This window comes from Marmota marmota, unplaced genomic scaffold, assembly GCF_001458135.2.
Source record: "Marmota marmota marmota unplaced genomic scaffold, marMar, whole genome shotgun sequence".
Taxonomy (NCBI): Eukaryota; Metazoa; Chordata; class Mammalia; order Rodentia; family Sciuridae; genus Marmota; species Marmota marmota.
The window spans coordinates 2,041,083-2,054,796 of record NW_026000205.1 but is presented as its reverse complement, the minus strand read 5'-3'; the positions used below and the strand labels follow the sequence as shown (position 1 = coordinate 2,054,796).

At 58.5% G+C, this 13,714-nt stretch overlaps 3 protein-coding genes across 9 annotated transcripts in view; 1 reads left to right on the top strand and 2 right to left on the bottom strand.

Annotated features, from left to right (window-relative positions):
- Sphk2 (sphingosine kinase 2) overlaps nucleotides 1–5,190 on the top strand; it is an 8,048-nt gene extending 2,858 nt beyond the window's left edge. For 2 of the 6 annotated variants that reach the window (XM_015496600.2, XM_015496599.2), the window contains exons 3-7: nucleotides 1,440–1,911; nucleotides 2,635–2,784; nucleotides 2,884–2,978; nucleotides 3,059–3,174; nucleotides 3,530–5,190. In XM_015496600.2, coding sequence (XP_015352086.1) covers nucleotides 1,440–1,911; nucleotides 2,635–2,784; nucleotides 2,884–2,978; nucleotides 3,059–3,174; nucleotides 3,530–4,619 — 1,923 coding nt within the window. In that variant the 3' untranslated portion in view covers nucleotides 4,620–5,190. The other 4 variants (XM_015496598.1, XM_048790588.1, XM_015496601.2 and 1 more) reach the window with 4 other exon arrangements.
- A 159-nt stretch (nucleotides 5,191–5,349) lies between these two features.
- On the bottom strand, nucleotides 5,350–10,909 carry LOC107151285 (D-box binding PAR bZIP transcription factor). The gene is given in 5 exon segments (XM_015496602.2): nucleotides 5,350–5,838; nucleotides 7,368–7,579; nucleotides 9,038–9,140; nucleotides 9,143–9,453; nucleotides 10,274–10,909. Coding segments are annotated over 5 exon segments (981 nt in total). The 5' UTR covers nucleotides 10,413–10,909; the 3' UTR covers nucleotides 5,350–5,622.
- Nucleotides 10,910–11,433: 524 nt separating this feature from the next.
- The window catches only part of Ca11 (carbonic anhydrase 11), a 6,716-nt gene continuing 4,435 nt past the window's right edge, over nucleotides 11,434–13,714 (bottom strand). The window contains exons 4-9 of one of the 2 annotated variants that reach the window (XM_048790604.1): nucleotides 13,434–13,619; nucleotides 13,149–13,244; nucleotides 12,920–13,004; nucleotides 12,680–12,834; nucleotides 12,298–12,463; nucleotides 11,434–11,561 (exon numbers count right to left, since the gene is read on the bottom strand). In XM_048790604.1, the coding sequence (XP_048646561.1) occupies nucleotides 11,536–11,561; nucleotides 12,298–12,463; nucleotides 12,680–12,834; nucleotides 12,920–13,004; nucleotides 13,149–13,244; nucleotides 13,434–13,619 (714 nt within the window). In that variant the 3' untranslated portion in view covers nucleotides 11,434–11,535. The remainder of the gene's footprint in view (nucleotides 11,562–12,297; nucleotides 12,464–12,679; nucleotides 12,835–12,919; nucleotides 13,005–13,148; nucleotides 13,245–13,433; nucleotides 13,620–13,714) is intronic. The other variant, XM_015496597.2, reaches the window with a different exon arrangement.

The window sequence follows — 13,714 nt, the reverse complement described above, 5'->3', positions numbered from 1 at the left end:
CCTCCCCCCCACCCCTAGGTCTGATGGGGGGCGGTTGTGCAGACTTGAGGGGCTGGCTGCTGGAGGACCCGGCGTGTGAGGAGGGTGCGGGGTCGGGGCAGGGACCCGAGTCTGGGGAACCGGTAAACCGAGAGGAACCTACACGCTGACCGGGACCGGGGTGCTCGGGTGGGAGATGGAAGTGGAAAACCAGGACTGCCCCTGAGGGATCCAGGGTTGGAAGCCCAGGCCTGGGACCGGCTCCGCTAGCCGAGTAGGGATGAGGGCCGGGGAGCCTCAGGGTGGAGACCCAGGCCCAGGAGTGGAGGACATGCAGGGCTCTGCTCGAGCTGATCTGAGGCTCCGATAGAGGGCCATTGCAGGTTTGGGGGTGGGGCAGACACCCTGGGCCTAAGGGGGCCGCCCTGGGCAGGGGGCAGAGGTGGTTTCTGAGGACGAGTCCACAGACTGGGGTGTGTCTGGGACTGCTGTGAGCCTGGGAAGGCGAGAAGCAGCGCAGGCAGGTGGCTGGGCGGGACAATGGAGAACAAAGGTGAGCAGGAAGGAGAAGATGGGAGGCAGAAGCTGGGCAGAGGACAGGGGAAGGGACCTCAGTCCTGGCTCCTACCCTCTCCCTGGAGAGCAGGTGGCCAGACACCCAGGTCAGTGCTGGAAGACAAGCTGTCCACCCCTGTCCCTTCTGTGGCTTGCATGTGGCTCTGCTCTGACCCCCTGGTCATATCCTTCCCACTGCCTCTCATGTTTGCCCACCCCCCTTCTAAATGCCTGCTGCCTTTCCCCTTGGGGTGAGAGACTTTTCATCTCCAGGCATCTGTCATCAGTCTTGGTTTCATCTCATTGTAATTCTTTGTCTCTCTCAGCGTTTCTCTGGTTTTCACAGTTTGTCCCTCTTTTTCTTTATGTCTGAGATCACTCTCCACCTGGAGATGACTCAATGTGCTTGGGTGTGTGGGGGTGTGCCTTTCTCTGTCTTTACATGTTGATTTCTGCATATATCTCCTCTGTCCAAGCCCCCTTCTGCGCCTTAGTTTTCTTATTATCATCCAATGCACTATAATTTTACTGTTTGATCTTGTTTTGTCTTCTGATTAAAATATAAACCCCGTGAAGGTAGGAATTTTTGTCTGTTTTGTTCCCTGCTGTATTTGCTGGGCCTAGCTCCATAACTGGCACTTTGAGGTTCTGAGTAATTATTTGGGGAATAAATAAAGGAATGTTTGTGTGCCTGGGTCCCCCAGCCTTTCACGATGTTGGCCTTCCTGCCCAACTGATCTTTGCCCTGTGTTCTGTCTCTCCACGCTGTCTTGTACCTGTCTGTCTCTGATACTCCTCTCCCACCTGCCACTGCCCTTCATTGTCTCCTCCTACCCACAGGCCCTACCCCTCCCACAAGGGGGTCCTGGACTCTGACCCTTGCCCCCCCCCCTCCCTCCCCACAGAGGCCAAAGCAGGAGCTGACTTGGAGCTGGGGACACGGGCCTAAGAACTCCCCGGACAGGGCCGAGGCTATGGCCCCTCCACCACCACCACTGGCTGCCAGTACCCCACTCCTACATGGCGAGTTTGGCTCCTACCCAGCCCGTGGCCCGAGATATGCCCTCACCCTCACATCACAGGCCCTGCACATACAGCGGCTGCGCCCGAAGCCTGAAGCCCGGCCCCGGGGTGGCCTGGTCCCACTGGCTGAGGTCTCAGGCTGCTGCACCCTGAGGAGCCGCAGCCCCTCGGACACAGCGGCCTACTTCTGCATCTACACCTACCCTCGGGGCCGGCGTGGGGGCCGGCGAAGAGCCAGCCGCACCTTTCGGGCAGATGGTGCAGCCACTTATGAGGAGAACCGTTCTGAAGCCCAGCGCTGGGCTACTGCCCTCATGTGTCTACTCCGAGGATTACCACTGCCTGGGGATGGGGGTGAGGCGCTGGGCAGCCACTGTCCTAATCTCCCTCTGTGGTGTCTCTGGGTCTTTATGGGAAGAGTGAGAGACAGGGATGGGCTACCAAGGGAGCAACACTGGCAGAGGGACATGAGCGATGTCCCCTGTTCTCTGGCTAGATTCTGTCTCTGTCCTCTCCCTCTCCTGTGGGTCTTGACCACAGATGAATCAGAAGCTCCTGGGCTGGTGAGAGCAGCAGACTGAGACATGAACAGTCACCACCATGAGTGTACAGGTGCCAACACAAGTCCCCTGAGGCATCCGAGGCGCCTAGAGGTGGCATCTAATCCAGCCTGTGGAGGGTCAGAGGTTTTCAGCAGAGCTCTGCCCCCCAGGGTTCTCCAGGGTTCCCCATCTAGTGAGTTTTCTGTGGGCCTCCAGGTCCTGCTGGCTGCCTGGGGCCCCTGGGGGTGGGGCCTGTGGAGTAATCTGATGCTGGGTAACAGGTGTTCTGGGATCTCAGCTCCTTTGTCCTCCCACGTATGGGTCCAAAGGGCACTTGGTTTCACACCCAAGCCCTTTGTCTCAGCACCTGGGAGAGGGGGTGGGGCTGCATACTTGGGTCTGGCCAGGTGAGGGTGAGAGGAGAAAGCTCCCAGGTGCCAGCCCCCACCATCCCAATGCGGGTGTTTGAAGGAACTGTTTCCAGACTGAGGGGGCTGGGTGTCTGGCCTCTGTAGACCCTACCCTCTCTCTGCAGAGATCACCCCTGAGCTTCTGCCACGGCCACCCCGGTTGCTCCTATTGGTTAATCCCTTCGGGGGGCGGGGTCTGGCCTGGCAGTGGTGTAAGAACCACGTGCTGCCCATGATCTCTGAAGCTGGGCTGTCCTTCAACCTCATACAGACAGGTAAGGGAGCCCCAGGGTGGGAGGTGGGGGCTGGTGGCTAGGACTCCTGGGCTCTGGGGGAGGAGACAGCCCACCTAACCTCTTGGTTTTCCTTATTAGAACGTCAGAACCATGCCCGGGAGCTAGTCCAAGGGCTGAGCCTGAGTGAGTGGGATGGCATCGTCACCCTCTCGGGAGATGGGCTGCTCTTTGAGGTAAAGGGGAGCACCCTAACCCTGAGCCTTGGGGGACTACAGGAGACCAGGACCCAGGCAGCTGGTCTCTCCCCCTCCAGGTGTTGAACGGGCTCCTAGACCGCCCTGACTGGGAGGAGGCGGTGAAGATGCCTGTCGGGATCCTCCCCTGCGGCTCCGGGAATGCTCTGGCCGGAGCAGTGAACCAGCATGGGGGGTAGGTTGGCCACGCCTGCTGGGGAGGCTGAGGCAATATGAGGGGAGGGGGGAGCCTTTCTGGAGGTTCTGGGAGCCCGAGTCTCCCCATCAGCCAAACCTCCTGTAAAGCAGGTCAGCCTGGCCGTGGTGCCCATGTCCCCTGCAGACAGTTCAGCCAGCTTGTTCCCAGCAGTATTCCTAGTAGCTAGAACTGCCTGGCGTAGGGGAGGCATTCACTGGACACTTATCAGATGTCAGGAGGTGGTCATGTGGCTGCGGTGGGCTCAGGGCCCTGCCCTCGCTGCCCTTCCCCCTGCCCTGTGCTGCTCTTTCCTCTTTCCCATGGTGCTCTTCTCCCATCTCTGGCTGTGAAGGTTTGAGCCGGCCTTGGGCCTAGACCTGCTGCTCAACTGCTCACTGCTGCTCTGCCGCGGTGGTGGCCACCCACTGGATCTGCTGTCTGTGACACTGGCCTCAGGTTCCCGCTGTTTCTCCTTCCTGTCTGTGGCCTGGGGCTTCGTGTCGGACGTGGACATCCAGAGCGAGCGCTTCAGGGCCCTGGGCAGTGCCCGCTTCACACTGGGCACAGTGCTGGGGCTCGCCACACTGCACACCTATCGAGGACGGCTCTCCTACCTCCCTGCCTCTGTGGAGCCAGCTTCGCCTACGCCTGCCCACAGCCTTCCCCGAGCCAAGTCAGAGCTGACTCTGACCCCAGAACCAGCGCCACCCATGGCCCACTCCCCCTTGCATCGTTCAGTGTCTGACCTGCCCCTGCCCCTGCCCCAGCCTGCCCTGGTCTCCCCTGGCTCACCTGAGCCTCTGCCTGTACTGTCTCTCAATGGTGGAGGCCCCGAGCTGGCGGGTGACTGGGGTGGGGCTGGGGATGCTCCACTGTCCCCAGACCCGCTGCTGCCCTCACCCCCCAGCTCTCCCAAAGTAGCTTCGCTCTCACCCATCACAGAAGGGCCCCCTGAAATGCCAGCCTCCTCTGGCCTCCCCCCTCCCACCTCTGGTGCCCCAGCGACCTCTACCTGGGGACCACCAGACCACTTGCTGCCTCCGTTGGGCAGCCCCCTGCCCCCAGACTGGGTGACGTTGGAGGGAGACTTTGTGCTTCTATTGGCCATCTCTCCCAGCCATCTGAGCGCTGACCTGGTGGCAGCTCCACACGCACGCTTTGATGACGGCCTGGTGCACCTATGCTGGGTGCGGAGCGGCATTTCACGGGCGGCGCTGCTGCGCCTTTTCTTGGCTATGGAGCGTGGTAGCCACTTCAGCCTGGGCTGTCCGCAGCTAGGGTACGCTGCGGCCCGTGCCTTCCGCCTCGAGCCACTCACGCCTCGCGGCCTGCTCACAGTGGACGGGGAACTTGTAGAGTACGGGCCGCTGCAGGCGCAGGTGCATCCGGGCCTCGGTACTCTGCTCACTGGGCCTCCTGGCTGCGCGGGGCAGGAGCCCTGAACCTAATCAAGCTCGGATCCCGCCAGGGGTGTGGCCTGACTGCTGAGTTGGGACGGGGCTCCCAACTGCGAGATTAATCCCGTCTCAGGATCGTGCCCGCCTCCGGGGAACCAGAACTGCTGCTGGAGGGTGGCCTGAGTCCCAGGGCCGTCCCGAGGATAGTGCCTGACCAATGAGGGTGGGACCTGGCGCCTGGGCTTGGGCTGCTGCCGGCGGGGCTCAGTTACGACGCTCGCTGAAGGCCAGGGCGACTGAGGGCAGAGACTACCTTAAGCGTCGCCCAATGACGGGACCTGGAATGTACGAGCTGGGAATGGCCTTAGTTCATTGGCCAGTCAGGGCCCGGTTCTCGCCCTATCCACTCCGGTGCCTCCACTTAACTGGCCAATCAGCCCGGGAGGGGCAGGTTCCCCAGGGCCGTCGTTCAGATTTGCACTAATGTTCCTCCTCTCCCCTGCCGGTGGGGGCGGGGAATTCATTTCCTCCGTTCTGTGTCTTGTGCGTCCCCGTCCCCAATTTAAAAAGCAATTGAAAAGGTCTATGCAATAAAGGCAGCCGCTTCATTCCTCTAGACCTTCGCCCTTCCTTCATCTGACAGCTCAGACTAGGCCCTTAATGCAGCTCAATTATGGACGGCAGCCCGGGTGGGCCTGCCCACCGACCGAGGCCAGTGTGACCTGCTGGTCTGGAACCGGGGCCAGATAGCTGCCTTGTCCCCACAACAGCTGGCTCTGGGGTTCTCAAGATTTATTCAGGATCGTGTTAACGGAGGCGGTGGGAGGATGGGGTCCCCGACGTGCCCGGGGCACACACAGGACCCTCCCCGCCCCCGCGAGGGAGGGGGGGAGGCTCACTTTTTCTTAAAAATATAAATGTATTTATCTGCATCGTCACGGTCCCTGGGGCACCCAGCTGGCCAGCCCGTGGGCCACAGGGCGGGGAGGGAAGAGGGCGCAAGTCTGAGCAAGAAAGAGGGCTCTGCCAGATGGGGGTGGGGGCAGCCTCACAGGGCCCCATGCTGGGCCTGGTAGCGGGACAGCACCGCGCGGTAGTGGGACAGCTCCTGACGGACAGACACCACCTCCTGACGCAGCAGGGCGTTCTCCTTCTCCAGGAAGGCCGCCCGCACCGAAATCTGGTTTTCCTTCAGCCGCCGGGCATCGCGAGACCGCTTGGCTGCCTCATTGTTCTTGTACCGTCGGCTCCAGTACTTCTCGTCCTGGGAGTGGAGGGGGGGAAGGGCACTGAGACCCAGCAAGATAACCAGGGAGGAGCAGCTTCTAAGACAACCCTGCCCCAGGGCTGCTTTTTGCTCAGCGGAGGGGCCTAACCCACACCCAGTCTCTGCTGGGGGCAGGGGTGTCTGCCCTCCTGGGCCCTGGTTGCTACGAAGACCAGTCCCCTAACAGGCTAAGGTATGAAATAAACTCCTACCCTCAAGCAACCGGGTTCCAGGCTTCCACTGTGGAAAACAGGCCCCACCCCTCCCCATTTGTCAAAGGCCTGCAGTTAGGTCCTGGTTGCTACGGATTATTATTCCTTAGCAACGGAGAACAGGGGTATGAGGTCTTATCCCAATGAAGAGCACTGGTCTATACATCATTTTTTTCCAGATCCTGGTTACTAAAGAAAGTCCCCCACCCCAACCCAGGGTGGATGAGGTTTAGTGTCTCATAAAATCCTTCCAGAGCTGGGCAGCTTTTCACCTGGTTGCCAAGGCAACTTCATCCCTCCTCAGCAAAGAGTGTTGAGATCTAAATGATCCAAATGATTGTGGGTAGTCTCTGACCTGCTGACCTTGAATTGCCAGGCAGCTGCCTCTTCCCCAACAGGATCTGGTTGATAGGCCTAAGGGGCCTATCCTGAGACTTCCCCAGAGGATTATACCCAGGGTCCTCCAGTCCTGGAATCTGGTTGCTAAGGAGAACCACTCTTTAGTAACAAGGCTTTCTAGCTCAAGGAGATGCTTCCCTCAGCTCCCATTTAATTAAAACCTAGTTCCTGCTTGCTAGGGCACATCTAGTCCCTAGCAACAGGAACCTGAAGCAAGAAAAACACACTGGTCTTGATTGGGCTTCTAGGCCCATCCCTAGTGATGGTTTCTCACACAAGGTCCTGGCAAAGCCTTGTGAGAGATGCATATGCACCTCTTGCTAGCAGAGAACCCATCAGTGGCAAAGCAGTGCTAGAAAGAGGCAGTCCAAATCACGGAAAATCATAAGGTGGCCCTGGTTACTAAGGGCACCTCAGGCCTCTCACCGATGAGAACACCAGTCCCAGGGAGTAAGAACTGTAAAGGCTGGCAGCATCTATGTCCTAGACAGATGCAATTGCTGTGAAGGATGCCCCTAATTGGATCAAAGATTCAGCCCCTGCCTGGCTAGCTGCTCAGGAGAGACAGGTTGATATGCTAAGGAAGGCTGTTCTTGGCAAATGGGCCTCCTGGAACTTGAACCATGCCCCATTGAGGGCTCTGGGTCCAAGTGACCAGGGAACCTCCAAGTCCACACAATCAGAACAAGTTCAGCTGTCTTGTATGACTCTGTACCCCATAATGATGCTGTCTTCATAAGTCTCAAGCCCAAATGCCTTCCCCATTATGCTCTCTGGTCAAAGGGAACTCATCTTTGCAGCCTGGACAGCCCAAGAGCACATTCCAGTGAGAAGCTCAGGCCAGCTTGGACAGGACCATCCCTGGCTGTGGGCCTGTCCCAAGTCAAGCTGTATCCCACATCTGGTAGTGCTCACCTTCTGCTCTTCTGGCACCTGAATTTTCCTTGCCTTCTTCATGATTGGCTGGGGCTTAAGTTCCTCCTCTGAGAAACGGTGTCTCCGGGGGTCAAAGGTCTCATGGCCTGGAATGCTTGACAGGGCAAGATCAGCTGGGTCTGGTTCAAAGGTCATCAGCACCTCCACCGTGTCTGGGTCCACAGGACTGGGTGTGTCCCGAGAGGTCAGCCCTTGGGGGAAAAAGCATGTCACTTGAACGTGTATTTCTTTTGGGGAGTGGATTCTCAGAAGTTATCCCCTGCTCAGGTATCTTGCCCATCACAGGGAAGGCGCTTTTGCATCTTTCACAAAGTTTGCCTACCAGGCATCATGTCCATGTTAATACAAAATTTAGAGCTTCCCGAGGTCACAAAGATGCTCAGACATCATGGAATCAACTCTGATTTTACAAACAGGGAAAGTGAGGCCCAGTCATAAATGACCCTAAGTAACACGAGTCAGGTAATGATGGCTAAAAGCTTGGGACTTCAAGTTCCGCATTTCCTTCCTAAAGTCCAGCCTGAATCCTACTTACTGAATCCCTGACCAAAGCTTAGACTCCAGGCTGTTCAGAAAAAAAGGACCTCAAGTTAGCTTCCGCAGGATTAGGTATGAGAACGGGAAGCGACTCTGAGGTTCCAGAAGGTTGGTTGGAGAAGGAGGAGCCTGCGCCTTTAAGCGCGAGCAAGCAGGGGCCAACTGAGGACACAGGTTCAGGGCCGAGTCACGTGCTGCCGCCTGCTTCTCTCTTGCTCCCCACCCCAACCCCCGCCACCAGCGCCCTCACGTTCCCGGGCCCCGCCCCCTCGCGCGTGACGGCGCGTGCGCGAAAACTAGGAGCAGGGAGGGAAGTCTCACGTGGCGAGGGAATGTGCCGCTGGGAACTGGAGTACCCAGGTTGTGCTTGGAGGTCGGACAAGGGGAACAAGTACCTGGGAATCCCAGACCTGTACTCTCCGCCTGGGGACCTCAGTGTGCTCCAAGGGGTTCACCTCTCCTTTTTGTTTTTTCGGAAGGCGCCAGATCCCCCTGATCTGGGGATCATCGGACAACCCGCCCGGTCCCCACGCTCCCGAGCCCCTTGCCACTGGAGTGGCCATGAGTCTGAGACCAGGCTCCTCTCTCCCAGGAATATATGGAGCTCCACAGGGGGACCCAGAACCAGTATCCCCGACCTATACCCTCTCTGCAGGACCCTGAAGTCCCGGGCTGCAGCATCCCCAATGGGGGGGACCCAGGAGAGTAGAGTCTCTATGTGCAGGGGAACAGAAATTTGTGCCCAGGTCTCGCCTTCTCACATTTTAGCGGTCTAGGAGTTCCTATTCTAGACCAAGAATCTGGAGTCACTCTACATTTCCCCAATAAATAACTTCTGGGCTTCTGGTCCCGGTGCCACGGAGTATCCGGACCCTTTGTCACCAAGTCCCACAGAAAAATCCACAAAAATCGTTGGAAAGGCTTCCTGGAACTTGGGGTCCTAAGTCCTTCCTTCCCTACGGATCCAGGACACACAGTTCCTGTCCCATTAAAAGGCATAGAATCTGAGCCCTTCTCCACAAGAGAACACAGTATTCGGGACCACAGCCTCATCTCAAAGCGCCGCACGGCCCCGCCCCCTGGGGGCCCGAGCCCCGCCCCTTTAGCCGCACCTGCGCGGTGGCCGCCGGCGGCCCCCAAGGCAGCCCGGGCGGGGGCGTGCCCAGGCGAAGAGCGAGGGGAGGCCGAGCCGCACGGACCCCGGCCCCGGAGAGGGTCGCGGGCGTGCGCGCGGGCGACGGCGCCGGCGACGGGCCACCCGGGGGCGGCGGGCTGGGCGGGAGCCCGTGCTCCAGCAGGAAGGCGTCCAGGTCCACGTACTCCACGTCCCCAAAAGGCAGCGTGCGCTCCCACAGCAGCGGCGCCAACAGACCCGAGCCAGGCACCGCCGCCGCCTGCCGCCCTCGCGGGGACCCGCCGCCCCCTGCCGACCCAGCTGGGGCATCTACCGGGCCCGCAGTCTCCAGGCCGGGCCCCGGGACGGTAGTTGCGGGCGGAGCCGCCTTGCGCTCCTTTTCCTTCAGGAGACCTGCGGGTCAGGGAAACACGGAGCGGGATAGAGGTGGGTGGAGAAAGAGGTGGGAAGGGACCCCCAAGTCACAAAGAGGGAGTTTATGGGAGACCCACACGGCAGAGATCCAGAGACAAGAGTTGAAGGAAAGATACAGGAGAAAGAGGGCAAAGACCCAGAGAGAGGAGAGGACAGAGATACAAAGGAGGAGAGAGAACAAAAGGGAAAGAACGGGGGGTAGGTAGGGACCCAGAAAGATACACAGAGGCCCGAGAAAGGATAGAGAAACAGAAAGACAGCGATTCAGCAAAGAGGGACGGAAGTTCAGAAAGAGGGGGGCCAGGTCCAGGGTAGGTGGAGGGTTGGGCAGGTGAGAGAAAAAAATGACAGCTTTGTAATTCCTCTGTAATTCCCCCATCCTCTGCGCAGTGTACCCCTTTCTCCCTTCCCCCACAATCCATAAGGGGCAGGAAGGGGGCTCTATTCCTCAGGCACATTCCTCATCCCTACATTCCATGTGACCCCATGAGGCCCCGCCCAAGCCCGTGTCACCACCGTGTGAGCATCCAACACACACCCCCTTCTCTCTGGACCCCATGGGTCCAGACACCCTGGCCAAATGAGAGAGTCTGGGGACCTAGATTCCTGGATCCTCCGATGGACAGATTGAAAGCTTGCACTTTTGAGTCCTGGACAATGAGGATCTAGAGGCTTGAACATCTGAGTAATTGAGTAGAGAGTGGGAAATATGGACACCCAGCATATAGAAGGTGTCTACTATAAGCCATCCCCCCTCCCCCAGCACTTAGTCCCTAAGGGACTGGGGGCTAGAACTCACAGCTGGCCGGCTCTTTGGGCTTGCTGGTCCCCTGCAGAAGGCTCCGAAGCCCAAGCAGCGCGCCCCCGCCAGGGGGCACCCCCGCTGGGCCGCCCAGCAGCAGGGGGGCCGGGGTCCTGTCGCTCAGAGGCCGCGCCATCTCCGGGCACCTGCCCCCAGGTTCATGGGCTCATGGAGAGGCGAAGGGCTGGCCTGCCTCCGGCACACTCCTGTGGTTCGGGCGAGTGTCTGCCCAAGGTTGGGCGAGCGTAGCTTGCAAGCCTCCAGTATCCAGAACGCTGCAAATCCTAGGAGCGAAGGGGAATTACGGTCCTTGGTGCAGAAACGTGCAACTCAAGAGGGTCCCGGGAGATCATACAGTCTGGGTGAGCCGGTGACCAAATCAGGCGACCAGCTCTTTGCAATTGAGGATACCAGGGACACAGGCGCTCCTTCTTACAAGGTGGGCGAGCCTAGCTTTTGCAAAATTTGCAGCTCTCGCAACGGAAAGCGCTTTGCAATCTGCACCAGAGGTGTGCGCCGAGGGGCGGAGGAGGGGGCAGGAGGAGGCGGCCGCCTTGAGGCGTGGCCAAGGCAAACTTCTTTCGTGGAAAAAAAAATCCAAACCAAAACACCCGACGCCACGGCGCGCGCCCCTCCTCCGGGCCCCCGCCCGCACTAGCCCTGCCCTGTCCTGCCCCTCCCGCCTCTTTGGCCATGCACCCCAGCCGCGTGCCTCCCTCTGGCAGTAAGCACCGGCCAATCGTGTCTCGATCCCTTGAGGCGCCCAGCCAATGGAGCCCGTGGATCCTCCAAAGCCCAGGAGGGCGCGTGAGGGGCTGAGCGCGTGAAGTTGCCTTGCCTTTCGGAAGAAGGCGGGACACTGACCTATATTTGCCCAATGAGAGGTGGCGCTAGGGGCGGGACCGTGACCCAGTTCGGGCCAATGAAGCAGGTGGAAGGGGGAAGCACATGGCTCTGCGCGTGCTGCCTGATAGGGGTGGGGGAGGAGAGGTGCCTCTTAAAGGAGCCGTTTGTCCAAATAATTTTTTTGAGAAGCAGAAAACCAAAACAACAAATAACAGAGGCTTAGGCAGAGGCAGATTGGTTTTGGGAGGAAGACCTTAGTTCTTTAATATCCATTATTTCCCTCACCGCGCCTTACAATCAGACCACTGAGAAACAGGAAGTATTCTGTCCCTTTAATAGATTTGTTTTGGGGTAACTCGCCTCCCCTCTTAGGGAGGTTTGGGACGGCCGGACGCAATCTTCGATGGGGAGTCTCAGCGACCATGGGGGGCACCATCCACTGCAAGAGAGGACACTGGTTGGGGGTGATGGTTTAGGATGGGCGGTGCAGGGGGCATACAGGGGGCGTTTGCTGGGCTGAGCAGGACTCTACCACAGGAAGGTTGAGAAGGGGGAACCGGAATGTACCAGGTTGAGAAGCTGGGGAAAATGGTCAGATCTGGGACCAAACCATAGAGAGGCATCAGGAAGGTGAAAGCCAGATCGGCATTAGGCTGAACTACGTGAAGGAGGTCTAGGGGTCTGTATTGTACCACGTTGGGAATCCAAAGAAGCGACCGCTAGATCACTGGGTTGAACCCTGGGGATACAGCGGGCAGGGAAAAGGATCGTACCACGTTGATTCTCAGTAAGGGGGGAGGCTGTCAGGCTTGAACAGCTTAGGGTAGTACCACACAGAAACAGGAAGGGGATCTGGACCGCACCATTTTGGAAAATCCCAGTAATAGGAGGCACGCACCAATAGGTACTTGTACCACAAGGAAGCCAGAGGGGCCGGGTTATATACCAAGTTGCAAAGCGATGAAGAGGAAAGACAAATCATGGACCAGCAATAGTCTATGGCAGGGAGGTGAACTGTACCACACTGACATATGGGGGGAAGGAGGGAGAGAAGATCTCAGGTTAGACCACACAGAAGCAGCAAATGGGGGTGGGGCTGTATCATATTGAGGAACTATTGGGAGACACAGAGCGGTTTGGACCAAGACGTGAAGTGGGCATAAACTGAATCATACCATGCAGGCGGTAGTTGGGGCCTCTGCAGCGCCTCTCAGGGTGCCGGGGGTCCCTGTTGCCCCTCAAGGCCCTGTGGGCCAAAGGCTGCAGGGGCCGGCCATTACCGCTGAGGCTCTGGAAGATCTGGGATGGAGGATTCTGGCTCAGGAGTCTCAGGGAGTGCATCTGCCAAGGAGGGAGGGTGGGAAAGCTGCAGTGAATGGAGCTGGTGGGCGGGGCCTGTGCTCAGCCAGATCCACCCACAAGGATGAGCTAACCCTCATACTTCCTTGACTTACCAGCCAAGGAGGAGAGGGAGGGAAAGGGAGGTTAGGGGATACCTAGACAGTAAATGGAGTACCCAGGCCTAGGGGGCAGGGCAGGGTGCAGACAGAGGGTCACCTGTAGGGAGGTAATATTGAGGGCCCGGTCAATGAGGATCCAGGTGACGGTCTCAGAGCAGGGTGGGGTGCTGAGAGATCCCTGGTAGGTGATGAAGCCAAAGGATTCTGGGAACAGGAGCTCCAGGCTCAGGTCTTGAAGAAAGTAGGCATCATCTGTGGGAATATCAGGCCAGAATAAAGAGGGGTGCCCCTCTTGAACAGCACCCCCCAGTCTCACATGTGTTGTCCCCCAACACACCAGGGACGTCACTCTTGTAGGAGATGCGGGTGATGGTGTCCCGGTTGAGGAGGCGACTGAGGAATGGATTTGAGCTACCCGCCACCTGTGTTGGGATAGAACGTGAGGAGGCAGGAACCCAGAAGCCCAAGCCACCAACTCCCCAAATCCTCCACCCCCAGGACACAGAAGTCTGGGCCTCCAGCTCCCTCTTCCTGGGATTCCAGGTGCCCATCTTGCCTCCACTTACATTGACAAAGAGACTGAGAATGGCCAGGCCATTGGGCCCCCTGGAGGCTGCACTGAGATTCCCATAGAGTTCCTGATTGAAGTGAATTAGCTGCACCTGGGGGGGATACAGAGAGTGGGGGTCCCCCAGTAGAAGGGGAGGAGAGGATGACTCCAGGTCTCTGGCTTTTGGGGTTGGGCTTAGGGTGTGGGGCAGTGTTTGTGGAGGAGGATGGGAGAGGAGAGAGGAATCGAGTTGACTTGGGGTGGAGGGTCACAGGTAAGAGTTCAGGTCAGTGGCCACCACCTCAGCAGAGAAGCCCTGATGGTTGATCTGGTGTTCAGAACCTGCTCCATCTCGAGCTCCAAACAGGAGTCTCAGTTCGCTGAGTCGGTGGCTATAAAGGAGGGGACCCCCAGACACATTGACTACAGGCCGGGGTGCAGGCAGGAAGGAGACATGGCGGCCAGTGTTGTACAGGGTTCCCCGGAGCTGTGGGAGAGGAACAAGCTGTCAGAGGGACATTTCCCACACCTACATTCACTGGGTCCCACAACCTTTTTTTTTTTTTTTTTTTTTTTTTTTTT